At 45.3% G+C, this 27,273-nt stretch overlaps 1 protein-coding gene across 1 annotated transcript in view; it reads left to right on the top strand.

The window, feature by feature from the left end:
- Window positions 1–11,871: 11,871 nt before the first annotated feature.
- The window catches only part of MRPS18A (mitochondrial ribosomal protein S18A), a 28,465-nt gene continuing 13,063 nt past the window's right edge, over window positions 11,872–27,273 (top strand). Inside the window, exons 1-3 of the mRNA XM_090046205.1 lie at window positions 11,872–12,016; window positions 15,069–15,100; window positions 19,060–19,164. Of these exons, the coding sequence (XP_089902331.1) occupies window positions 11,917–12,016; window positions 15,069–15,100; window positions 19,060–19,164 (237 nt within the window). The 5' untranslated portion in view covers window positions 11,872–11,916. The remainder of the gene's footprint in view (window positions 12,017–15,068; window positions 15,101–19,059; window positions 19,165–27,273) is intronic.

Genomic DNA, 27,273 nt, shown 5'->3' with positions numbered 1-27,273 from the left:
CTGCAGCTCTCCATGGTGTTCTAGTCAGGAGCTCCAGTTTAGTTCTGTTGACGTACCTCAGCACTGACTATTGCAGTACTGGGTCCCACTTCATAATTCTTGACCTGCAGGCACACCCTACCCCATATTCAGATTTTCCTCACCAAAACTGCTGGTTGTAGGGGACAGGAACTGCTGTCCAAGACGAGTTCCATTTAGTTCAGTTTCCCAGCACTGATAGTTACACCAGACGCTTCAGATGAGACGAGAAGCTCCACCTAATCTACTCTCGTTCTATTTTCTGAGACTGGTGTGTTAAACCCTAACACACTCTATACCTTACAGCATTTTCAACAAAAATAACTATTGCCCCTCTTTATATCCTTGCTAGTTATATAAATGTCCAATCCTCTTTGAAATCATGCCAAGTTCTTGGTCTCAATGACTCTTGTGACAAGTTCCAAAATCTAATTACAGGCAACCCCCACTTAATGCTGTTTCACTTAGTGCTATTTTGCTATAACGCTCATTTTAAATTGATACCTGGTTTCACTTAGCGCTCAGCAAGTTTTGTTATAATGCTCGTGGTCGTCATCTTGGGTCATTAAAAACAATTGCGATCGCAATCTTGGGTCGTCAAATACTTTCAGTTTCACTCAACACTCGTTGCGCTTAATGCCTGGTTTTTCAGGAACCATTTAAGAGCACTAAGGGGGTTGCCCATATGTGTTGTTCAAAAAAGTATTTACTTTTATCAGCTTTGTATTAGTCACTTGATTTCATTGGGCACGTCTACACATGCATTAATGTACCATAGTTATAGTGCATTAAGTTTAGTACCTGTAACAGATACTAACTCAACGCATAGTAACCAGTGCTACTGCACAGTAGCACCAGCACACACCTTTTTAGTGACACTAATGCACAATGGACTAATTCTACTACACATCAGCATGACTTCTGCTGTGATGCTGTAATGGGGAGAATTAGTCTACTGTGCACTTAACATCTTTTGTAGATATGCCCATTATGTGTCCCTTTGTTATGCAGGAGGAGGTGGAGAAACTCCCAATCTCCCTTCTCCGTAGCACTGGTTAGTTTGTACTTAATATAAAGTTATCACACTCTTTCTTATTCCCCTCTTTTCTAAAGCAAATAATACCACTTTTTTCTTTTCTTTTTTTTTTTCTTTTTTTTTTTTTGACTAAGGTGACCATATATCCCAGTTTGGCTGGGACAGTCCTGAATTTTGTAGGCCATCCCAGCATCCCAACCAGTTGGTGATAACAGAAACAAAAGTCCTCAATTGGTGCCACCTTGCCCACACTGCCCAGCCTGGCTCCTCCTGGGCGGCGGCTGGAGATGGGGGGGAAGGGTGGGTTGGGCTGGGCACTGCTTCGCTGGCTTGGGGAAGAGACTGGACAGGTAGGTGGGTGGCTGTGTCCTAGATTTCCTTAAAAATAATATGTTCACCTTACTTCTGAGATTTTTTTCACTAGCCTTTGATCATTTTTGTTCCCCTTCCTTAGAGGTCTTCTAATCATGCAAAATCTTTTGGGCCAGAGTGATCAGACCCGCACACCATGCTCCACAGAAGACTATATTCATGACTTAGAACACGGGTGGCCAACCTGCAGCACAGGTGCCACAAGTGGCACAGGTAACCACTTTGTGTAGCATGTGACGATCAGTGAAAACACAGGGAGCGCAGTGGCAGAGAGGGAGCAGAAGGCAAAGTAGCAGATTAGGCAGGGAGTATGGGGAAGGAAGCAGAAACCAGAGCAGCAGATCAGGCAGGGGAAGTGGATTGGAGTGACACTTGAGGATGGTGGGGGGCTAATCTGGGGCAAGCCTACCTGTAGCAGGTTAGATGCCTGAGGACCACTGGGACACCCTCTATAGACTGCTTCATCCCTGCTAGGCTCTCTCTCAGCCCTGTTTCTTAAAGTCTCGCCTTGTTTTCACGCCCACTGCATCTTGTTGGAAACTTAATGAAAGGGAGGCTGCCTTCAGAAACTGGTACCCACTGTACTTGCTCTCTTCTTCCATGGTAAATTTCTCAGACCCACCTTCCATTAAGGGCTTAAGCAGTGACCTCCAGCCACCTCCATAGTCATACCCATGCCTCGCTGAAGGTATGCAACATCGCATCCAGTTGGACACTCGTCCCCAAAGCCATCAGACCACTTCAAGCCTTTATTCCCTTGCTGGGGCCTCGGCCTTCCCGGCTTTCACCCCTCTTATCAGATTGGGCCCTTTTGGCTCAGACCCACCACACCAAGTCTGGCTCCTCAGGCTCCAGCCCTTGTATTGCCCTCTTGGGCTTCTATCATTGCCCTGCCTGGGTTATGGGCTTGCTGGCCCCAAGTTGCTGCCCTTTTTGGGGCTGTGACTTCTCTAGCCCCTGTCTCTGCCCCTCTTGGGCTTTTGGGCCACCTCTCGGGCTCCAGGCTTTCTGGCCCCAGGCTCTACCCTTCTGTGGGCTCACTGCCCCCTCAGGCCCTGTGCCTTGTGGCTATGCCTTGAGCTTTCCCCCCAGCAGGGCTCAAGGCAACCACATGCCCCTAGGGCACTAATGAGACCTCCAAAAAACTACCCATTACAGTCCCACCAAAACCACTGGTTAGCAAACTGGCTGTAGCACAAGTCCTATTCCTTCAGGCTGTGCAACTAACCTTAGTCTTCATAGCCATCCCACTGCTCAGCTCTGCTCTTTTAAGTACCAGGCTCCATCCCTGTTGGCTTACAGTGTTCAAGGTGGACAGCCCACAACCGGTGGCTCAGAACAGAGCTTTTTCTCCAGCAGCCTGCAGAGACAGACTGCCCCCCTCTCCCTTCAGCTCTTGGCTCTTATACTGCCTAAGCCCTGCCCTGAAGTTCAGGTGACTCCCCTTGTCAGCTGTCCTTCTTTAACCCCCACTTTGCTAGTTGCTACAAAAACCCTGCCCTTAAAGGAGGCACACCACTTTCCAGTAACAAGGCAAAGGTTACACTGCCAAAAATGTTGGCCCCCACTGACTTTGACAATAGCAGATTAGCACTTCACATTTTATTCTGCATCCATTTCTGCATCCATTATTCACATTCCATTTCTGATGCATCCATACATGAAAAAGCCATAACATAATGCCAAACAGTGCCATTTGTTCTGATTTTTAAAATAATTATATTGAATCTCACGCTGCTGCATTCACAGCCTGAGAGAGCAAAGTCTACTCCCTACACAAAAGGCACACTTCAAGATACTTCCAGTTTAGTCTCTGTGGTGCATTTAACCCATGACTTATCTGATGAAGGCAGCTATGAATGAAATCAATTAAAAACAATTGCCAGAGTAGTTTTTTGAGATATGGGCACTAGAAATGAGCTAAAACTCTCAATTCTTTTCATATGTGGGCTGCCAAATAGTTGTTGGAGGGGGATAGCTTACTGTGAAATGACTTTTGTCATTGGGATGAATATCCGTTTAAGAATAAAACAAAACTATCCACCTCCTCACCTTCACTCTCACACAACCTCCTCTTCCCTTAAAAACCCAAACAACCCCTAAAAATCCCAAAGTTGTTCCCTTATCCCCAATGTGGTTTCTAATTCCAGAATGGGAGGGTGGTTGTACAAAAGGCAAGAGCTGCTGCCCAGTGGAGCAATAGGGATGATGTCTCCAACAGGTGTGGACCAGGTGTGAAAAGTAGAAGGTTAGCGCACCCCATCCATCACTAGACAGCACATCTGCAACAAAGGAAATAAATATTAACTCAAGTCAGAATCTTGTCTGGAGATGAGCTGAATTCTCCCCTGTGGTAACTGAAAAATATCCTGTGGTATGGACTGCAGCTGTACTGATTTATTGCTGAATTGTGCTTGTCCCTCTTCAAGAGGCTCTCCTTGCCTCTTCACCAAATGATAGACAAAGAGTTCTAGTGCTCTTCTGAATATCATTCCAAGTCCCTTTTTGCAGTTGCAAGAGCAAATATTGAACTTGCAGTTGTCTTGCCAGGCTCATAAAAAAGCCATCAGATTCTGACCAAATTGAAAAGAACAGTGTGTTTTATGAACATCCATTTAAACTCTCTGATCCCCAGTATCTCACTTTCATCTCTGCTAAAAGATTAGCTTTTTCTTCTGACAGTTTCATCCTCCTCTCTGATTCACTCAGTGAGGATATAGCCTAAAGCTCTTTTTGCAGATGAACCCTTGCTATCTTTACAATACAGCCTTATATGACACCATGCACGAGACTGTCTCTTGTACAAATAACAGTGCATTTCCATTTTGAAGTTTCATGCAAAGGGTCAGATCCTCAGTCTCTCCTCCCCCTACCATGTACACACTTCATGATACTTCCAGGAAGAGGTGAGGGAAGGAACAGTGCAAGAAAGTTGAGGGCTGAAGTGCAATGAACTCTGATGACCCTGAGCACTGGAATAATTCATACCACAAAGCTTTAAGAAATGCAGTGGCATGTAGTGTTTTCACCTGATTAACAAGAAGGCCAACTGCTACTACATCTCACAACATCTTCCAAATCTCCTGCAGGAAGGAGAAGGAAAAGAGTAAATCCTTTTCTATGTATTCCTTTAAGAAATAATCAGTGGAAACCTGGGACATAAAAGAATAGGAAGCAGAAAAACATACAATTAGCAATGAAGTCTACTGACTTGAGTAGCCTAACAATCTGAACTTTCAGTCAACAAATCTGATTGTTTGCCCAAAACATCATCCCAACTACAGAGGCTTTTTCAGAGTGAAAAATAAATGGGGAAAGAGAAAAACACACCATCACAACCCACATGCACATAAACCATGATTAGTACTTCCTTGTAATTTTACATTTTAGAGGAGTTTGAGTTTCAGGAGTTAGTAATTTTTTTTCCAAAATACCAAGAAAGGTTTTTCTATTGTGGGACTTTTTTTTTTCTGAGCCAAATCAGAATCAAAAACTGCCAGAAAAGCAAACGTATTTCTCTCAGGATTTGCAAAGTGGTTTCTAGGTCCAGATAAATTATGCTCTGTCCATTAAGACTTTATGGCAAGGCTCCACCCAGTACAGAATAGTGTCAAGGTTAGGGGCAGCACCATGATTTTAAGTTTCTGACTTCACCTGGAAACACAGTAGCAAAAAGAAATGTCACCATGGTGTTTGCTGCTCCCATGAGGTAACTACTCCTGTGTGCCCTAAGAAATACTGAAGAGGCTTAAATGGCTGAAATCTCCAAAAGATGAAGGGCTCTGGGACAACCTCTGTTGGCCTCTGTGTTGCAGGGTTTCAGCATGATGTTCCATAATGGCAAAAAGAAGACTGAGCACACAAAAGGCCACAGGAAGAAGGGCAAGACAAAAGGAATAGGCAAGGCTAGCTGAGAACAGGCTCCACTTAAGTTGCATACAGACCTCACACAAAGCACTGAGAATTGGTCAACAGATTGAAGCCATCTGGCTGGAGGAGTCATTAACACCAACACCCTGCTGGAGGTCTCTCTGTCATGTCCCATAATGCTCTAACATCAGAGCATAGTATTTCTCCATTCCAGGGTAGTAGAATTAAACCTGGAGACATGCATGAGAAATTGACTCTGTACATTTTGTCATGTTAATAGCATCCTCAAAATGCAGTTGGCATTCCCACTTGCAAGAAGGTTTCAGTTCTTACCCTATGCCCTGTTATGTAAATCCTGCTGCAGTAAAAGGCTGGACATCTAATTCCTGGCACTGGGAGTGCAGAGCCTGCTCTGCACTCAGGAAATAGTGCATATCTTGCCACTGGTGCCCTATGCGGTTTTATTGCAGGGATCAGGCTGAGGGTGTGGATCTTGCTGCATTTCAAGGCTGGGCCTGTGGATCCGCCTTTGCTCAGAGCCTGAGAATGTGAACCTTATAAATGTGCACATTAAAGATGCATTTATTTATTATTAGATGCCTGTGCCCCAAAGGGCTCAGAATAGCTTACAAGGAAAAAAAACAAAATAACTTATGCAAGCAGATACAATATTAAAGAACATGACCCCAGCTGACTTCCTGCCCTTTGGGCAGGGGGCTGGACTTGATGATCTTCCGAAGTCCCTTCCAGCCCAAATGTCTATGAAACATATATACTTACATAAAAGAAATCCACAAACAGTACCCCAGGTTAACCTTGCTGGCTAAATGCCTGCCCAGATAAAGGTCTTGTAGTATTTTTTGAAGATGGCCAGGTTCTAGCAGGACACAGAGGTGAGGGAGTTCCAGAGCAGAGGGGTTACAACTGAGTAACCTCCCATGTGTTTTCACCAAGAGACCTTGGCACACAGATGGTACTTGCAGGAGGTTGCTCTTGGTTGATGTCATGGATCAAGGTAGGATATAAGGGGGAAGGTAGTCACTTAATGTACGAAAGTCCCATACCATTTAGGGCCTTATTAGTCAAAGTCAGCACCTTGAATTGCACCCAGAAAGTTATTGGGAGCTAGCACAGACTCAGCACTGCAGTGATATTCAGAGAAGCAGTTTATATGGTGATACAAGACCACCAAAAAGAAAGCTAGGGAATGGTTGGCTTTGCACACATTGCCCAGAGGAACTCATAGGTACATTTGGGACTTTAGTAATAACAAGAGGGAAGGTGATTCTACTTCAAAATCCACTCCGATAGCAGATTACTGGTTTTGGCCCTCCAAGGCCCTCAGTGAGGGACAACATAAGATTCAGCCCACATGAAAAAAATATATATACACGTACACACACAGTGATGTCTGAGGACACTTGGAGGACCAAGTGGATTCCTGCTCCCTTCCTGAACTCATCCCTGAACACACCTCTTGCTGAAGTAAAGCTAAACATCCTTCACCACCCTGCCTCATTTTTGTCAGAACTCCCAATATGGCCATTGGTAATGCAGTTTTATCATGCCATTTAATAGTCATAAAGGGGTCACAGTGAAAAGAGCAAGAGATATGGAAATGTCTCAACACATAAGGTCACTTACCACAAACATCATTTTATAGACCAGCTAATCCTTATGCACCCATTTTATTTGCAAATTAATGTTGCTTGCACTTTGATAACAATGGACAAACTACAGTACAGCAACTGCAATGCCGGAGTGGACCGTTATGAACTCAACTCTGTTTTTTTATTGTTTATTTTTTTTAAGTCCCTTTTTCACTTGGGCTGGAAAAGAAAGAAACCTCACTGCTCCTAGAGAAACTCAAGTGCTTGTTGAGCATTCTTTGGTCTGGTTGCTTCAGTGTTGTAGCTCAGCTTCTGTTCTCTATCATCCTCTCATACAATCTAAGTTTTAAGAGTGGCAGAACTCAAGATTCACAAGGCAACTTGTTCAGCTGGTGCCATCATCTTTGCTTGCCCATACAAAAAAGTCAAAAACTGACAAAAGCCATGGGTATTTTTTTAATTATGAAAATCTCAGAAGCTATTATCTGTGTGCGAGAGAGAAACTTCAGGGATCAAAAAGTCTCTTCCACCTGAGAAAATTTTCTCTGAGACATGTCAGTTGATGTCAGTTAAAAAAGCCACAGACAGTAGCAGCTGAAATATATAATAGAGAAAAACCTTTCAGGCTGAAGTGCTATTGCAAAAGGACGTTGGATTGAGTTCCCCACTGGATTGTACTTGTTTATACTTAGCTTGAAATCTTGGAAGGAAATATAATGAAATTATTACTTAGTTATTTTCACTTTGAAAAATACCCATATCCATTGGGAAAAGAAGAAAACCTTGGAAATATAAACAAGTTGTTTTCAAGTAAGTTGTTCACTTGTAGTGCCATCTCTCCTCCCTTCCTAGTATCTTCCTCCTGATTTTCTGCCTTCCATCATCATTTCATAACCCTAATTCCCCATTTCTGTCCCAATAACCTCCCCTCGCATCTTCCTCGCTCTGTTTTATAAGAGGAAAATGATGGCCAGTTCTGCAAAAGTCTAGGCATTTAGTGTATGCTGCCAGTCTATATTAATCACTACCTGCACACCAGACCCTTGTTTGTGAAACAAACCTCACAGTAACCCAGATCAGGGTTATTCATCAATGCTCAGAACAGCTTATGATCTGTAGTGGCCTACGGACTATTAAGCTATTTGTTGAACTGGACCATTGCTACCACTGCACTTCACTGGAATGGCTAAATGATACTTAACTAAGAATAACATTAACTGATAATATTTCTATGGAAGTAGTGAGGACTATAAATAAAACACAATGTATAAAATACACTCCTAGTCTTTTACTTTCCAAAAGTATTTGCAATATTAAGTGACTATTTGATTTCTAGCATATATAGATGCCATAAAAACAATTACAAAAATCTATTGTGATTATTATTCAAAGTGCCAGTTTTGCCTTAGGGTAAGAGTCAGCAACCTCTCTCTCGCTCTCATCCGCACCCCCACTTCCCTGCTAGCGGGCAGCTGCCTGGATCAGGGATGCTGTAATACAGATTAAGTGGCAAGGGATGGTCTTTAAAAATTATGGTACTATTTTAAGAAGTTTGTATTTTGTTAACATATTATTCTAATGGAAATAGAATGAGTTGCCTAATTTAAAATATTGGAAAATCAGTCTTCCATATTAAACCACTTTTCTTTTGCCTCTGATCATTCTGCACTGGAGCATCATAATATGATTTATGATGACAATTCCAGACAGCAATATGTTGCAACCAACTCACTGGCAAATTCAAAAGGTTTCCTAACTGTCGGAGGGGCTTTTCTGGATCCAAGTGCTGAATGCTGACCTGCAGTGACCCCTTCAGGAAAATATACTGTGGAGAACAAACCTGGGTGGGCCAGGGGTGTCTGTGGGAACTAAATGACCTAATAGGATTTTCCATTTCTAATGTCTTCATTTCTTTGATCAGGACTGCCTGGAACAGCCTCAACCTTCTTAATAATGCATCTTGTCATTTACAAGGAGGTATTGATACAGGGGAGACTCCACTGGCACCAGGGGTCTAGCAAGGTTAGGCCAGCTGCCCTACAGGTGAAAACGCAAAGCAATAATATAGGAAATCAATGTGAAACGCAGCAAAACAACCACCCTTCAAATATGGACAAACAGAAGCCAGTTCAGACAAGGAAAATAAAGCCTCACAACAGCATTTCTGACGCCTAGAAAACTGCACAAAACACTTTTCTAAAAGTAATGTCCTTTCTTTGAGAAATGAGCCATGAAATCTTTAAACACTCAAAGCTATCAGGAACTCAGTTTCTCAGCTCATGTAAAACACAGCATTTCACTGCTGCTATCTTCATCCTACCAAACACACACCACCTTTGTGCATTGGTTTCATTTTAAGTTAGAAGGAACAGCATTCACTTCCGAATCAACACCATCACTTGTTGCATCATACAGGTTTTCCTTGATGATTTCTCATTCAAGTACTGACCAGGCATGACCTGATTTAGTACTAAAAGGGTCTTAGCCCAGAGCTGAATGGTCGCAAGTTTGAGAAAAAGCCTCTGTTTCTTTTCTCCTTGTTGCAACACAGATGATATTCTGTGTTACTTCTCTTCTTCCCTAAATACAAGGGCTTGAGAAGATGAACAAATTTGGTAACCGCTCCAAAAGCTAACCGCTTCCAAGCTGTGAGAAATCAGAAGTGTGGCAAATTTCCAAACTCGGAAAGATAAAACGGGCCTCTACCCAAATTGGCACATTGTTTGTTTGCATCCTTGGGACTGTACAATCTACAATGTTAACAGTTATTGTATAAAATACTCTCAAAGTAAACACTAGGAAGAAAAAATATAGTCCACTCAAAAATTGGTATGAACATAACTAATATTCTTTTCTGCATTAAAATGTGTACTAATAAAATTCCTCCAGAAAGTTGGGGGTAAATTATTGGAAAAGGCAAAGAAAACAAATTAAATACTATATCTACACAACCATTAGCCTCATTCTGTAGGACCAGAGGCTTCCCAACAATGTTGCCTAGACATCTCTAGCCAAGGGTCAAAATGATCTCAAGAAGCTCTCGAAAAGCTCCCACGCTGTTTGCCTCCTTGTCCTTTTTAGTGCTGAGCTACCATTGCACTGCCCAACTGTTGCTCTCCACTTCATCTAAAAAGCAGTGTCTGCCTTTTTGCTTTTCTGTCCTTTTGTGGCAAGCCTGCAGGGAGAAGGAAATTTGCATAGACTGGATCTAATTTAAGATATTGTACAAACTTTCCCATCAGTTTTGTGCAGCCAGATCCTGCTTACCAGCATATACCTTTTACAGAGAAAAAATGTAATTTAAAAAACTCATAAAAATGTGATATCACTACATCTCATCATGCTCCTAAGCCAACTCCCCATAGGGTGACTATCCCTGCACCGGAACTGGGCTAATGTTTTGCTTGGCAATAGGGTTTACACCAGTGGTTCTCACCTTTTTTAGACTCAAGGCATCCATCATTAGACTCAAGGCACCCCTTCAAAAATGCCAGCTCTTAGCTTTCACTCCTTTTCTGACTACAGAAAAATATACTACAGCAGTTTTTCTGTTGCAAATAACTCAGCACAGCAGGTCAGAACGGTTTTAACGCAGTGGATTCCTATTTGAAATCTCTGGGTTTATCTTGTAAATTGTGTTTGCACACCTGACTACACCGACACTACGTCACCCGTGAAAGGCTCTCAAGGCACCTGGTTGAGAACCAGTGGTCTAAAGCCTGGACAAGCAAGATAATCTCCTACTGCTGTAAAGCCTTCTGCTCACAAAGCAGTGGTCCTTAACCTTTTGGCACTTCATAGTTTCTAGGGTCTAGGGTCGGAAAGGACCTGAACAGATCAAGTCCAACCTCTGCTCTGGGCAGGAACGAGTGCTGGGATCATATATCCCTGCCAGATATCTATCCAACCTCCTCTTGAAGACCCCCAAGGCAGGAGAGAGCACCATCTCCCTTGGTGGCCCATTCCAGAGCCTGGCAGCCCTAACCGTAAAGTGATGTCTCCTGATATCAAGCCTGAACCTGCTTTCAATCAATTTGTGGCCATTATTCCTTGTTATCTCACTTGAGGCATCCGTCACAAAATGCCAGCTCCTGGTTCTGATGTGCTTTTTGACTACCAAAAAATAGTTAAAAAATATGTAAGAAAAAAAAAGCCATCTCTTTTTTAATTTATTCCAGGTTTCCAGAACACCAGCTTGCCCAGACACACAACGCGAATGGACCTGCATGCTGGCATGTATCAGTTATGGATTACAGTGCATAGCCTTTACATCAGGAAGGCAGATGCACACTACTGTTACATTAAAAAAAACCCACACTGGATTATTGTATAAATCTGATTCAACGTTTAATATTTATTTTAATGAACACCCTATCACCATCTCCCAGGTGATTCTCACGTCCCCTGGAGATATCTAATCCAGGGCAAACCTGGATGGCTGGGAACCATCCCAAAAAGAAACAACAGAGCGATTCTTCTGTGACAAAGATCTCAAAAAGGCTGGGACAGGTCAGAATGGGTGTAACGCAATGGATTCCTATTTGAAATCTCTGGGCTTATCCTGAAACCATGCTCGCGGCACACCTAATCATGCCAAAATGGTGGCACCCTCAAAAGCATCAAGCGCCAAGGCATCCTGGCCACAAATCAGCCATATAAAGCTGGGACAAGCAGGATGCCCTCCTAAGGCTGGAGAGTAGGAGGCCTGTAAACCCTCGCGCTCCCCCACAGCAGCACCAGAGCCCCTAGCGGTGGGAAGGGGAATGTGAAAGGACAGACAGTGCCTCCTGCTAAGGAACATGTAGGGTGGTGCAGAGTCCTTATTGAGGGGAGCTACCGCAGAGGGCCTAGCTTCGCAGCCAGAGCACTGGGGAGAGCTTTTAGTATCCCGCCCGAGGAGGCGACGCCCGCACCAAAATGGCGCTGGCTTCAGCACCTCCTGCCAGCCCGGGTGGGAGATGCGGGCGCCCCGGAAGCGGAAGTTGAAGTGAGGTCACGCCCTCTTCCAAGATGGCGGCGCCCGGCTTGCTGCGCTCCGCGTGGAACCGGTTGCTCTCCGGGTTCCTCTGGGGCGGCGCCGCCCGGTTCCCAGCCCGCGGGCTCCGGCAGGGTGAGTCCTGGGGGGATCGGTCCCTGCCGGGGGGGGGGGGGGGGGAGGTCGGGCTGGGCCGTGCAGGCGCTCAGGCACCCCCAGCGTCAGTCCCCTCTTCCCCCCGACTGCGCATGCTCCGCAGACCCGTACGGGGTGTTTGGGGGCGCGGAGACATCTGGAGGGGTTTCTGGAAGCACTGGCGCAGTGGGGGCGTCGCGCTTTAATGACATCATGACAGGAGCTGGGGGGGCAGCCCTGGAGCTAGGTGGTTGCCAAGGTTACGGGCTGCGAGAGCGAGGTGGGGCTGAGGGCTGGGTCCCTCGTGCCAAGCCCCGCCCCCCTTTGTGGAATCTCCTGTGTCTCCTGCCTGTGGGCAGCCTCAGCCTTGCTTACTTCTCACCCCGCGCTGGAGCAGAGGCGGCCTTATGTCCCGTGGTCACAAGCTGGGGTCCTGAGGCTCCTGCCACACCTTACATATACTACACATGTCAGTCACGCAATAAATTTCAACTGTCTGCCTCTGCAAAGCAATTATCCCATCATTAACTAACAAGGCACACAATCAGTGTAGAGCTGCCACACATGCCAAGTCATTATCGCACCATAAAATGGACCCTCCAGCTATAAAAAGAGCTAGCCAGCTACAAAGTTAGTGCTTGAAAATGTATAACAACTTTATAGCTGGTTTCTGTCTAGCTTTCACTTGACTGTGTAGTAGGGCCCTCTCGCATCATATTGCAGGTGTTAAATGTGCAGTTAAGAGTCTGGTTGAAGAATGCGGTACTAGGGGCCCTGCTACCTACAGGTTTCCCTTTATGTTGTGCATGCCTTCCTGGAAAGTGGTGTATCACTTGAATTTGCATAAAGCAAACCCACTTTACAATGTAACAGGGATACCTTCCAAGACCTCACCTGTGCTGACCCCCAGACCCATTGCTACCACTTTTAGACAGTTTTGGTACTCGCCAACAGCAGACAGCACACACAAGCACAGGGGACTATCATCATGGGGATGGCAACCACAGAAACACGTGTCGCAGACAACAAGCGAGGACCATAAATCTACACAGGAGACTATATTTTGGTGAGCGTCATTCCCACAGTCCACCGCATAAAGCAGCTGACTGCAGGCTTCCACAACACCAATCGTATAAGAGTGAACTTACCTTGCACATAATGAATTTTTGGTATAAAAAGAGTCATCGCATAAGAGCAAATTCATACATACAGACCCTGCATAAAGTGAGAGAATCCTGTATTCAAATGAAAGGTGGCTAGAAACCAGCTTTAGAGTCATGATGCATTTCCATGCACTAATTTCATAACAGATCGTCTCTTTATAGCTGGTGAGTCATTTTTGTTGTGTAATAATGACTTTGCACATGTGGCCGGTCTACATTTATTATGGGATTTGCCAGTTAATGGTGCAATAATTACTTTGCACTTGTGGCTGGTCTTACTTTGCATGTTTATTGTGCAATTAACCACTTAATTGCATAATATACAAAAGTGTAGCAGGGACGTAGGAGTCAAGCAGATGCATGTTAGTTCCCTGCATAGCCCCACTTTTTCTGTGACCTCAGACAAACCACTTAATTTCCCCCATCTCCAGCCATAAAATGAAGATAATCTTTTCCTTCTCCAGTGTTCCAAAGAAAAAAACAATCTAATATTAATTTAGGTATTACAGTCAAAGGAACACATTAGTAACCAATATGAAATAGCAGTGAGTATCTGTTGTCATCCTGAGACGTCATTCTCCCGTTGTACTCGACCTTGGTGAGGTCGCAGCTGGAGTACTGTGTCCAGTTTTGGGCTCCCCAATTCCAAAAGGTTGTGGAGAAGCTTGAGAGGGTGCAGAGGAGAGCCACGCACATGGTCAGAGGTCAGGAAAACAGATCTTATGATGAGAAGCTGAGAGTCATGGGGCTCTTCAGCCTGGAAAAGCACAGGCTCAGGGGTGATCTTGTGGCCACCTATAAGTTTATTAGGGGTGCTGATCAGGAACTGGTGGAACATCTGTTCACCAGAGTGCCCTAAGGGATGACAAGATCGAATGGCCACAAACTCCACCAGGACCGATTCAGGCTGGACATAAGAAAGAACTTCTTCACTGTCCGAGCCCCCAAGTTTTGGAATAAACTGCCGGCAGAGGTGGTTCAAGCACCCACTTTGAATGCCTTCAAGACGCATTTGGATGTTTATCTTGCTGGGATCCTATGATCCCTGCTGACTTCTTGCCCCTGGGGCAGGGGGCTGGACTCGATGATCCTCTGAGGTCCCTTCCAGCCCTAATGTCTATGAAATCTATGAATTGCACAAATTAGGAAAGACTATGGTATGTTAATTTTACTGCTCAGACCTTAGGAAGAATGCCTTTGATTTGAAAGCTTGTCTAACTCTTATCCTACCTATGCAGTTGGCCTGATGGAAGATAGTGCTCTAACAAATCCTTGCCTCTAGCATCATTTCTGGACCATCATGGCTACATCATCACTCTGACACTAGCAAGAATTAAGGATTTCAGTTTTACTTATCCATAGCTATGAGTGGGAGAAATTGACACAATAGTTCTGTTCTTTTGGTCTTGTCCACCTGAAGTAAAGCATTGGTCCCCATTCTGAGTGCTTTTGCAATAAGGAGAATAAGACAGCTGCAGCTACTATATGCAGGAGCTTTAACTAGGAAAGAATTGGAATCTGGGTAGGCAAGTAAAATGCATGGGTATTTTCAGATTACTCTTGTTTGTGCTGGTCTCTGCTGGCTTCTCAAATCAAAACTAACAGCATCCAGGTAACTTTCAACTAGAAATCATCTGGAAAGTTTAAAAATGTGAAGAGAATATAAAGACACTGCAAGAATAGCAATCAAATAAGAGGTCCCCAGTTTGAAAGAACTGCATGCTACTCTGCCTTCCAGTAGAGCAGTGGTGTGCTTTGTTGGGAAGTTGTATTGTTTTTTGGTATCAGAGTCCTGTATGGTTATTGGTTTTGAATAATTTATTGATAAAAAATCATCTACTCCAGATTGAGCAGGTCTGTGACCTTGTTTTCCCTCTTTATTTCTGCAGTTGTGGAAGTTACTGAAGGAAATACAACTGTTGTAAGTACTTATTTTTTTTTATCCAAATCACTATGTATATTACTTGAAAGCCATGTTGTGTTTTTCCTGTACAGGAAGAAATACAGATTCTTTGGACTTTTCTGGGATTGACTCATCAGGGTTTTTTGTAACACTCATGTATTTAGTTTGAAGATGGGACATACTGTGCATATTCTTGTTCTGATTAGTGCCATTCATAAGTAAATAGTTTATGATGTGATTGTAAAACAAATGTAAACATGTATCATGAAAATTAGACACATCAAGTGGGTTGGAGGTTATTAGACTCCTGGATCCCTTCCTCTTATCTGACCGGAAGCAGCATAAGATTCTAAGCCTATGATTGTCAAGCAGGATGTGGCAAGCTCTTTTTAAGGGTACTATGGAATACTGGAACTGTTAGGTGTGCATACATCATTATGTGATTCACAAGATAAACCCAGAGACACTTGTTTGGTATTTTAGATTTGTTTCACTGTGTAAAATAAAAGACCTATCCAAGCTGCTAGATACCTTCGATATGAGACTGATGAGTAAAAGCAACCAAGGAAGTTGAGGAATGGTGAGAGTCTGTCTGTCTTTTCTCCCTCAAAAGAGGATCAAGCAGCATGTTTGGAAGGTCCATAGTCTGAGACTTTTTCAACCCAGTTGGGAGAATGAATCCCAACACTGGAATGTCCTTAGGGAGAACACCATGTTAAAAGCAGTTTATTCTTTTATAAACAAGTGGCTTTCACTTTCATGGATTTCTGAATTCCACATGGTCTTTATTTTCACGGAGGAAACGTGCTCCCTAGAGAGAGTATGTTGGAATCATTTAGACTTGAGATAACAAAATGTGTCCAAAATGGATAAAATGGTCACAAGCGTCTGGCCAAATGTAGAACTGGGGGAGATCCTGACAGCTTCTGATGTATAATTTTTCAGTAGCAGTGGAAGCCCCATTGATAGTTACAGAATGGAATATATCATTACCAATGGTTTACATTCATCATCAGTTACAGAGACGGACGTAATCCCTGCCATACCTTGTTGCTACTCAACCCACGCTATCAACATTACTTCAATATTACCTGGATGCAGTTTCAGCCAGCTTGTCCTCAGCTGTGCTTCAGTCTTTATCAAATGTGGGGTGACATATTTACTGTTTATCTGCTGAACAAATCTCAGATGCAAGATGGCAGGGCTTCATTAGCATACTGGAAGTGCACAACCTGTGCTGCGTCATTATGCCTCCCATTGAGCCACTACACATGGTGAATAAATGAGGTAACTGCACATGATAGTAGCCAGAAGTGGAGGAGCAGTAGCTAAAAAAATAAAATAATAATACCCTCTCTACTTTCTGCAAGAGGGAATTATATATAGTTTCAACACGGGGTCAGAATTCATATCCATTCCCAGGATGATATCATTCAGCAAAGCAGCTAATGCAGTCTTTACTCAGACAGGAGGGTGATCCAGGCTGACCTATACAGGCTCAGCAAACGGGCGGACGAGAACCTGATGTTTAGTGCTGAAAAATGCAAGGTTTTCCACCTTGGGAGGAAAAACCTGCAACTGGCTAGCACTTTGGAAGAAAGAGACTTGGGGGTCGTCATTGACCGCAAGATGAACATGAGCCTGCAATGTGATGCTGCGGCTAGTAAAGCGACCAAAACGCTGGCTTGCATCCATAGATGCTTCTCAGGCAAATCCTGGGACGTCTTTCTCCCCTTGTACTTGGCCTTGGTGAGGCCACAGCTGGAGTACTGTGTCCAGTTTTGGGCTCCACAATTCAAAAGGATGTGGAGAAGCTTGAGAGAGTCCAAAAGAGAGCCACGTGCATGATCAGAGGTCAGGAAAACAAACCTTACGACGACAGGCTGAGGCATGGGGCTCTTTAGCCTGCAAAAGTGCAGGTTCAGGGGCGATCTGATGGCCACCTATAAGTTTATCAGGGGTGACCACCAGTACCTGGGGGAATGTTTTGTTCACCAGAGCACCCCAGGGGATGACGAGATTGAACGGTTATAAACTACTGCAAGACCATTTCAGGCTGGACATACGGAAGAATTTCTTTACTGTCCGAGGCCCTGAAGTCTGGAATAGCTTGCCATCGGAAGTGGTTCAAGCACCTACACTGAACACCTTCAAGAGCAATTGGATGCTTATCTTGCTGGGATCCTATGACTTCCTGCCCTTTGGGCAGGGGGCTGGACTCAGTGATCTTCCGAGGTCCCTTCCAGCCCTGATGTCTATGAAATCTACTATCATCAGATCTGAACCCAGCCTGACAACAATCAAGACTTATGATGCAACCAGAAACTATTTAAGTTGACTTGCCACAAAATGACCTTGCCCAGGAATGAAAGATTAGGTACCAGCCTCTGTTTGGCTAGATTCTCAGCTTCAAGTTAGGGTTTTTGAATGACCACAAACTGAACAAAACCTAACTTAGCAAAAATTGGCAGCATGTTCTCTTTTGGAGAGAGATGGGAGTTGTTCCACCCACAACAGACCCTATTGTTTCCATGTGGAAGTCACTAGGCAAAGATGGCATAGATCCCAAGCACTGGTTGTGGTAGAAGGCATTTCCGGAAACTCATACCACAGTGGTTGACACTGGCTCCGTCTCAACTGCAGAAAACTTAATATTTGTCTCCACTTGATATTACACTGCACTGACAGGGGCTGAAAGCAGGCAGTCTGAATCTGCTATTTTTCTGACAAAGTAACACGACATTTCTTCACAATGTGTGGAGGGAGGGAGAAGCTGTATCGAACGTTTAGAATTAGTTAGGCTTTCGGTACTGCAAACAAATTTACTGAGTGACATTTAGTAGGCCTCTGAAGTGGTACTTAAAAAGTCTTTGCTTACTGCATAGCCTTGGCATACAAATTTATTATTGTTGGCCCAACTCTGCAAAAAGGGCACAAGACTTTAATTATCCATGTTTTTATTATGTTCCTGCCATCTTGAGGTCCTACTGCCATCCTACCTTTTCATTGATAGCTGAGATGCCAACTTATTATTATAGTGCTCAATTTTTTTAACTATGATTCAACTATTTAAACGAAACCTTTTGACTAATTTTGGAGAAAAGCTCTGCTAGGTTTAACCTTATCTTTCCATTCAGCTAAAAGTTGAGAGGATTCTTGCTCAAGAGCTGAAGACTTGTTTAAAAATAACGCTTCTTGCCTCTTTTTTTCCCCCCTAAACCTCCACCCACCCGTTTCATTTGCAGATTTCTTTAAGAGGGCTTAAGCTGCAGAGTCAGGAAACACCACCTAGCAGTGAGATGTGCTAGACTATGGAATTTTTTTCTAAAGGCAGAATAGAAGCATCATTATATAATTTAGAGCAGTGGTCTCCAACTTTTTAAAGTAGCAGATCACCTTTGGCATTTAAAAGCAACCCAAGATCTACCATGCACCCTCCCCTCTCTCCCCACACCCAGTAGGTAAGTCTGTCGGGAGGGAAGGGGGGAGGCAGATCGAGGCAGAGGGAGAAAAAATTATTTGGGGGTGCAACTCCCCAGCAGGTAAGTCGCACCCGGCTGGTGCCCCACGCAACTTACCCCTGCTCCTGCCCCTGCGGCACTGTCCTCACTGCGGGGGGGCCTTGATCTAGCCCCCGCTGCTTCCCTTCCTCATGGACTGACCTGCTGGACTGGGGTGTGCACATGCATGCACACGGGCACTCAGCCCCCCACCCCAGCCTTGGATCAACTCCAAGAGGCTCTGAGATCTACCACAAGAGGCTCCAAGATCTACCAGTGGATCAAGATACATTGGTTGGTAACCACTGATTTAGAGTTAGATTTGAGAACATGCACAGTCTGCGGCTTATCTCCTTATACAGTGCTGAGTGTGCTGTTGGATCTCAAGTAATAGACCTTCTTTAGCTCCCCAAAGGCATGCACAAGCCTAGACTGCGCTTTCCTCATGATCACTTTATCCTTCAACTTGTTTCCTAGATTGAAGGCAAAATAATAGAACATACTGAGGCACCGACTCCTCCCAACCCTTCTGGTCAGTGCCCCATCTGTCGCTGGAACCTGAAGTACAAGTACAATTACGAGGTAAGTTTGTCAGTGTTGTAATCCGTGAAAAGGTTCCTCCCCCAAGTCACAGAGCTAGCTGAAGATTATTCTCATGGGTAAGCCTAGCCTAGCCTGCCACTACTGAACTGCACAACCTGCTATTCTCTTAGCCTCCTGGGCATCATATACATTTTCAGCCAGTGGTTCCCACAGTGCCACAGCTGGCTTTGCCCATACCTAAAACATGTAGTTGAATTGCACCCGCGTACAGATAGCTACTTCTGTGCAATCTAGGACACCCCTACATCACAGTGGCAATAGTCCTGCCCTGGATATCCCTGAGCACATCCAGCCTTCCTGCTTGTACCTGCATGTTCCAAAACCATAAATACACCAATGAAGGTGCTCTGTGGTTGGCCCCAGTACCTGTGGTTGGCCCCAGCACCTGATTTCAAGCCTTCAGTCTCTAGTCTGCTTGAAAGCAGCCCTTGGAACATCTCAACTGGCCTTTTCCTAGAGGTGGGAGTGGGTGGGCAGGGCATGTTTGGAAGTGTCCCCACTGGGGCTTGCTACCACTGCAGTGGAAACATGCCCTTAATGTCCTGCTGTGTAGTCATCTGAATTGTTCATATCTTGTCTGAAGCAATTTGTGTAGGAAGAGGGCATGTGGAAACATATGTGCATCCCTCACCACCCATCTTCTGATCTGGAATGGATGTAGCATCCTAACAAGGCCCAATGTCAAAGATATATCATGACTCCAGTGGGTAAAAAACCTCTTTTATAGTAGTCTCATTCAGATACATTCCTGACTCTTGAAAGTTCAAAAGCATGATCTTCATTCCCAAAGAGTAATTCGACTTCTTTAAATGCTGTAAATGTGTCGCTGCCATCAGCTACCTTTTATAGCTGGACAGTGAATGAGAAGAAGCTAGTGGATTTTATGCCCCCATCTTAAAGCTCTGCCTGCAAAGGGAACCAGTCCATATTTGAAGCCCCTTTTGTGTTGAAAGGAAGAGAATGTATTTCAAGAAAATATTGGGTGGGGGGAAAATGCTCTGAAGGAATTACTAAAATTGTGAAAGGTGCTAGGGATATCCTGTAGTACACTATTAATAGGGCCCTACTGAATTCACAGAGGAAGTGGCATGTACTGTGGCACCCCTTCCTTCCCCATCCCACTGCTGATTGGTGGAGGAGCCTGCTTATGGCTTGCTCCTGATTGGTGGGGAGGCAAAAACTGCAATTTTAAATATGGTACTGTTTTTGCCTCTTACCGCTGATTGGCTGAGGAACCCTGGCAGCCCCACTGCTTGCAGCTGATCAGCAGGGAGTCACAATGGCACCATATTTAAAATCACAGTTTTTGCTTCCCTATCAGTCAGGAGCAAGCTGCAAGCGGGGCCCCTCCACCAGTCAATGGGGAGCAGAGAGGGAGGGAGGGGGAACCTGCAAAATTAAAGGGGCTGCAACACATCCCACTTCTTCATGAATTCAATAAGGCCCAAAACTCAACAGTGTCTTTGGGGAAAAAAGAGCACTCTGTGTCCTCTGGAGGTCCCTTCCAGCCATACTTCTCTGTGGTTCTATGTGGGATATAAGATTTGGAGAATGTAGTCTTATAAGAAGAGGCTGTTTAAAGATGTGGTTTTAAAAAATAAAACAGCTAAAATCCCACCAATCAAACAAAAATTGTGTACTGAGAATGAAAAGGAAGGGAACCAGACAAGAGTGCACAGTTAAAAGATAAGGCAACTAAAATGCCAAATAAGTTAATGCCAGTGGGATTAAGGGAGATACAGATACAAATACATCTGGAGGAAAAGAAATGCTTGTGAGTAAAGAAGTCCGCTATTAAGGACGAGGATGAAATGCCAAAATGTCTGAGCTACTCAAATATATCTGTGAGAAGAAAATTAAGGAAAGGGAAAGTTTGAATAATTAGGTAGCATTGACAGTCTTGTAAATGAGCAATTCCCCCCCCACACACACACACACAAAAAAGCAGGTAAGGAAATACTTAGACATTGAATTGAAGGTCTGGATCACATGGATCCCACAGCTTCTTTAGGGAATTAGCTAACAAACAAACAGCTCCATTTTCTGTTTTGCAAGGCATGAGACACTGAGGCGGCACCAAAGGATTTGAAAATAACAGATGAGGTACCAAGTATCTGGAAAAGGAAAGAGTGATCCTGAAATCTACCATTTGGTAAATCTAATTTAGTAAATTCCCTGCAAAAAAGAAACAGGAAAACATTACGAAGCACTCACAGAATATCAGAGCCAGGAACAACAAGTATTATTATGTAGGTTATTAAAAAAACACAACTGGGAAAAATCATGCCAGACAAAAATTTTTACTTTTTTTGGTTCCAATAAATTTGAGGTCTTAACTTTCACTGAAGTATCTGATAGGGTCTGGTTAAAACTTACTTGGAGGTTTAAATTGGCTAGAATATGAGGAAAACTGGGATGACTTAGTCTAGACAAGAGAAGACTGAGCGGGATTTGATAACAGTCTTCAGACACAGAAAGAGTTATTAAAAGAGGATGGGATCAGTTGTTCTGTGTCCACAGGAGACAGGATAAGAAGTAATTGGTTTAAGTTGCAACAGGGGAGATGTAGGTTAGATATTAGAACAGGGATGGGCAATTATTTTGAGCAGAGGGCCACTTACCCAGTTTTGGCAGGCTGTTGAGGGCTGCATGGGTAGCCCCCTCCCTTGACAGGTGCCCCACCCCATGGCCACCATCTTGAGACCAACATCCCAATGTCTGGGGACCGGTGTTCCAGGGCCAGCGCCAGTGGGGCCCAAAGTGGGGTGCAGGCTGGCAGGCGTCCGTGGAGCTGGGCTGGGCTGCACCAGCAGGGAGGGGGGAGCTGTCCCAGCTCCATAGAGCTCCTGCCAGCTGGGACCCTGCGCTCCTGCCACCCTGTTCTGGGCCCTACCGGCACTGGCCGCCACTGGTGCGGGCCCTGTGCTCCCCACCCGCTCACACCCAGTGCCCCCCAAACCCACGGTACAGGCAGGGGGGCAGTGCACAGCCCCAACTACCGTGCTCACCAGCAGGGAAGAAGCTGGTGATGAGCGTGGGGAAAAGTGACCCCTCACCTGCCCCATGGCTGGCGCCCTGCGTTGCAGGCGCTCACAGCCTGTGCGGGACTGTCTGGAGCAGGCACAGGCAGTCCCAGGCAGGCTGCGAGCTGCTACAGCAGCGGCCAAGGGGCCACTTCTCCCCACACTCAGCACCAGCTTGTAACCCACCCCACTGCCAACCTGTCAGTGGGGCTGGGTTACAAGGTGGTGCTGAGTGCGGGGGGCCTGGGGAAAAAGCAGCCCCTCCCTGCCCCATTCCCGGCGCCCCTCACTGCAGCCACTTACAGCCTGCCTGGGGCTGCCTGTGCCTGTTCCAGACAGCGCCGTGTGGGCTGCGATCACCTGTAATGCAGGGCACCAGCCATGGAGAAGGTGAGGGGCCACCTTTCCCCATTCCTCTTTTTTTTTTAGGGGCCCCATGGGCCAGATAGAATGGCCTCATGGGCCGGATGCAGCCTGCAGGTTATATTTTGCCCACCCCTGTATTAGAAAGAACTTCCTAACTATGAGGGTGACTGTGTACAGGGACAGATTACCTAGAGAGGTTGTTAGAATTTAAGTTCAGGTGAGACAAACACCTGTCTAGGATACAGGTATGATCCAGCCTTGAGTAAGAGGTTTGACTAGAAGACTTCTTGCAGTCCCTTCTGACCCTGTTTTTCTATGAATCGAGATGAGCACTGTCAGTGAATTGAGTATAGGCCAGAGGGTATTATGATCAGTAAGTTGAAAGCTGTAATAAATGACCAAATTGATTTGGGGTGAGGGAAAGAGAGGGAAGAGTTTAGTGTTGTCTGGTGTTATATTCAAAAGAGTGTAGAAGAACATAAAAAATGTATGCTAAAGCTATAGACATTTCTAAATTGGGAGGAGCTGCAAATTCCAGCAAAGAAAGTAAAACTACTGCAAAAGCAGGGATTGAGACTTAGTAAGTAGTGTTAGCCATGCTTGAATGTGGGTATCTTTGTTGGAATCTTTTTTCTTTCAACCCTGCTTTGCAGAGGGGCAGTCTCCATTGTTTCTTCAGCCCTTGGTCTTACTGAGATTTGTGGCAGAGGAGATAGTTGGTGCCAATTACTGTAGTGACTTATGCATGAGGATGTTCATCCACTGGGATTGGGACCTCTAGTTCATTTCATATGATAGCCATTTAGTAGCCATTAGAGATTAGTTTTTGCTTTCTGTCAATCTGAAATTAGACTGGAACCTGCATCTGAAACTTCAGCCCCCATCCTCCTCCCTCTTACATAATGCCTGGAGAAACTCCCAAGAGTAAGGGAGGAGGAAGAAAGTTGATTCTTATGTAACCTGAATTAAAGACTGGCAGACTTGTCTGGTACAACCCAGTGCTAACTTTGTTAGACAAACAGAGCGGTTCCCAGGAAGAACAAGTGTGTTAGCAAAATCTGTCAAGTGAACCAACAGCCTTAGCACTGAAGGTGCACTGTGCTACACTTCAGCCAACTGCCCTTGGGATGGAGCCTGCTGTTTGCGCATGGTTTTGTTTATCCAGTTCATGCACACAGTCAGAGGTAAAGGCTACACTTTCTTATCCGTTTTCCCCCCTCCTCTGCTTTGAATCTCATTAGTTAAAGTAGGCAGTAAATATGTCATCTTTCTTTGGTGGCGCATAAGGGAGACCAAGCTGAGGCCTTTGCCTATGAGTCCTAAATTAATTCAGTCCAAGTTGTTTTCATCAGATGCTGCAGATTACAGGGGTGGGAATCTGGGTCCAGCCTCTGGGGAACTGCCGAGTGATTAAAGCAGATCTGTGGTTCCAGCCTTGGCTGTCCACTAGCACAGAATGTTAATTTCATGGAACATGACGGCAACACACGAACTTGCCAGATTTAATATTTTTTCTGTAACTCATCTACATAATATTTATTTGGGTTCCTCCCCACTCTGCCCTCCACTTGCTCTGAAATTTGACTGTACCTGTTTGCTGTCTTTTTTCAGTAAGATGCATCTCAAAGTATTTTGAGAGAGGCACCTGGCATGTCAAACCTGGGACTTATCTTTGAAAGTGCCATAATCTTTGCCCAAGTGTGCAGCACTTCAAGCCAAATGGCTTGGAGAGATATAAAGAGCATCTTCCGCAGTCTTTTCCTTCTTTGCGTAGGAATTGTTGATATCAACCCTTTGACTCCACAGGGAGTAACAGTACTTGGACCACACATACCCCAGGCAGGAGTGCTAGAGGATATCCCATGGTTATGCCATACTCCATGAAAGCCTATGGCCTACTTTGGCTTTCCAGTGTTACAGAGACTCAAGTAGATTCAAACTTAGCATTAACTCCCACCTTCCATCTCCCCAAGGAGCAATAGGGAAAGCTAATAGAAAAATGTGGAAAGCTTTCACCTCCTAGGCACTCGGATTTGAATTCCTCTTATCAGTTAGTGAAGTGAGCTGTCTGCTGGATGAGAAAGTTGTTCGTAATAGGGAGAATTGGATGACTAAAAGAGTTATGATATGGAGTCTTGTCCCAGATCACTGGCTCCAGTCCATTTCAGCAAACAGCCATAGTCTACTAATACAGGTAGCATAATTGGCCATTTTGTTATTGCCCACATGCGCTAGGCCAAATATTAGCTGGTCTGCAGTCACAATACTTCTTTTTTGTCCTCAGCACTGAGGCTTGCTAGTGGAAGATTCCATAAGCTTTGTGGTTCCTGTTTTCTGGATAGATCATCACTCTACAAGGTTGCTGATTATGTTGTACTAGCAATAAGATACATCAACTATTTAATGTATATACCCTATACAGCAGGGATCGTGTTGACAAAAGGGGCGGGGGTGTAGCTCTCGATGTGAAGGAAAGCTACATGTCCCTGCAAGCTGATGTTGGCGACCGGCATGGACAGCTAGAGACCCTCTGGGTAAAAATTCGTGGGGAATTCGGCACAGGGGACACAACGGTGGGAGTCTACTACAGACCTCCCACTCAAAGTCCCGAGCTTGACCAGGAGTTCACCCGGGAACTGACTGAGGCTGCTTACTCCAGGACCTTGGTTGTCATGGGTGACTTCAATTACCCAGACATCTCGTGGGAAGATCACTCAGCTAAATCTGAGCGGGTGCAAAGCTTTCTCTCGTGCGTGGATGACCTCTACCTGACTCAAGAAGTCTATGGGCCAACGAGAGGCAAAGCGCTGCTTGACCTGGTACTGGCTACGGGGGACGACCTAATCGGCGACCTAGTGATTGATGGGAAGTTGGGTGACAGCGACCACGAGCTGATCACCTTCACCATCTGCCATAAAGCTGGCAAGTCAGTCAGCAACACAGAAGTCCTTGACTTCAGAAAAGCCGACTTTGACAAGCTCAAGAGCTAGTCGGTCAGGCCCTCAGGGACGATGACCCCAGGGAGATGGGAGTTCAAGAAGAGTGGTTGCTTCTCAAGGAAGTGATCCTCAGTGCACAAGCTAAATCTATTCCAACACGGAGGAAAGGCAGCAAGAAGGCACAGCAGCCCCCCTGGCTCTCCAGGGACCTAGCGGACCTACTGTGGCTAAAAAGGAAAGCCTACAAAGGATGGAGGACGGGATTCACCTCCAAGGAGGATTACTCCACGCTGGTCTGGTCCTGCAGGGACCAAACCAAGAAAGCCAAGGCTGCAACTGAACTCCAACTAGCTTCAGGCATCAAGGACAACAAAAAGTCCTTTTTCAGATATGTGGGGAGCCGGAGGAAAAGCAAGGGCAACGTTGGACCCCTGCTAAACCAGATGGGGCAACTGGCAACTGACGCCCAGGAAAAAGCCAACCTATTAAATAGGTACTTTGCGTCAGTCTTTCATCAGTCCCATGGGACGCCCATGCCTGCTATGGGACAGGGAGATCTGGGTAATGGGGATCCCCTACCCTCCATAAATGCTGACCTCGTGAAGGAACACCTTGAGAAGCTGGATACCTTCAAGTCAGCCGGCCCTGACAATCTGCACCCCAGGGTACTCAAGGAGCTGGCAAGCGTCATAGCCCAGACCCTGGCATGGATCTTTGAAAACTCCTGGCGCTCTGGTGTAGTGCCCGAAGACTGGAAGAAGGCCAATGTGGTGCCGATCTTCAGGAAAGGGAGGAGAGTGGATCCGGCTAACTACAGGCCCATTAGCCTGACTTCTATCCTGGGGAAGATCTTAGAAAAGTTTATTAAGGAGGCCATCCTTGATGGACTGGCCCAGGCTAACATCCTAAGGGATAGCCAGCACGAGTTTGTTGCGGGTAGGTCTTGTTTGACCAATCTCATTTCCTTCTATGACCAGGTGACCTATCACCTGGACAAGGGAGAAGAGATTGATGTCATATATCTTGACTTCAAAAAGCTTTTGATCTGGTATCCCATGATCACCTCTTGGCCAAACTGCCCAGTTGTGGCCTTGGCTCCACCATGATCCGCTGGCTGGGAAATTGGCTCCGTGGTCGGACCCAGAGGGTTGTAATTGATGGCAGTCACTCATCGTGGTGCCCTGTGACCAGTGGGGTCCGTCAAGGCTCTGTCTTTGGACCGATACTGTTCAACATCTTCATTAACGATGTAGACATTGGAGTCAGGAGTGGACTGGCCAAGTTCGCCGATGACACCAAACTTTGGGGCAAAGCATGCACGCCACAGGATAGGCGGGTGATCCAGGCTGACCTGGACAAGCTCAGCAAATGGGCAGATGAGAACCTCATGGTGTTTAACACCGATAAATGCAAGGTTCTCCACCTTGGGAGGAAAAACCTGCAGCACCCTTATAGGCTCGGCAGTGCTACGTTGGTTAGCACTACAGAAGAAAGAGACTTGGGGGTCATCATTGACCACAAGATGAACATGAGCCTGCAGTGCGATGCTGCGGCTAGTAAAGCGACCAAAATGCTGGCGTGCATCCATAGATGCTTCTCGAGCAAATCCTGGGACGTCATTCTCCCCTTGTACTCGGCCTTGGTGAGGCCACAGCTGGAGTACTGCATCCAGTTTTGGGCTCCACAATTCAAAAAGGATGTGGAGAAGCTTGAGAGAGTCCAGAGGAGAGCCACGCACATGATCAGAGGTCAGGAAAACA

Source organism: Crocodylus siamensis, chromosome 1, assembly GCF_052110815.1.
Source record: "Crocodylus siamensis isolate JL-2025a chromosome 1, ASM5211081v1, whole genome shotgun sequence".
Lineage (NCBI taxonomy): Eukaryota > Metazoa > Chordata > Crocodylia > Crocodylidae > Crocodylus > Crocodylus siamensis.
The sequence above is the reverse complement of the archived record's forward strand: the minus strand, read 5'-3'. Positions and strand labels throughout refer to the sequence as shown.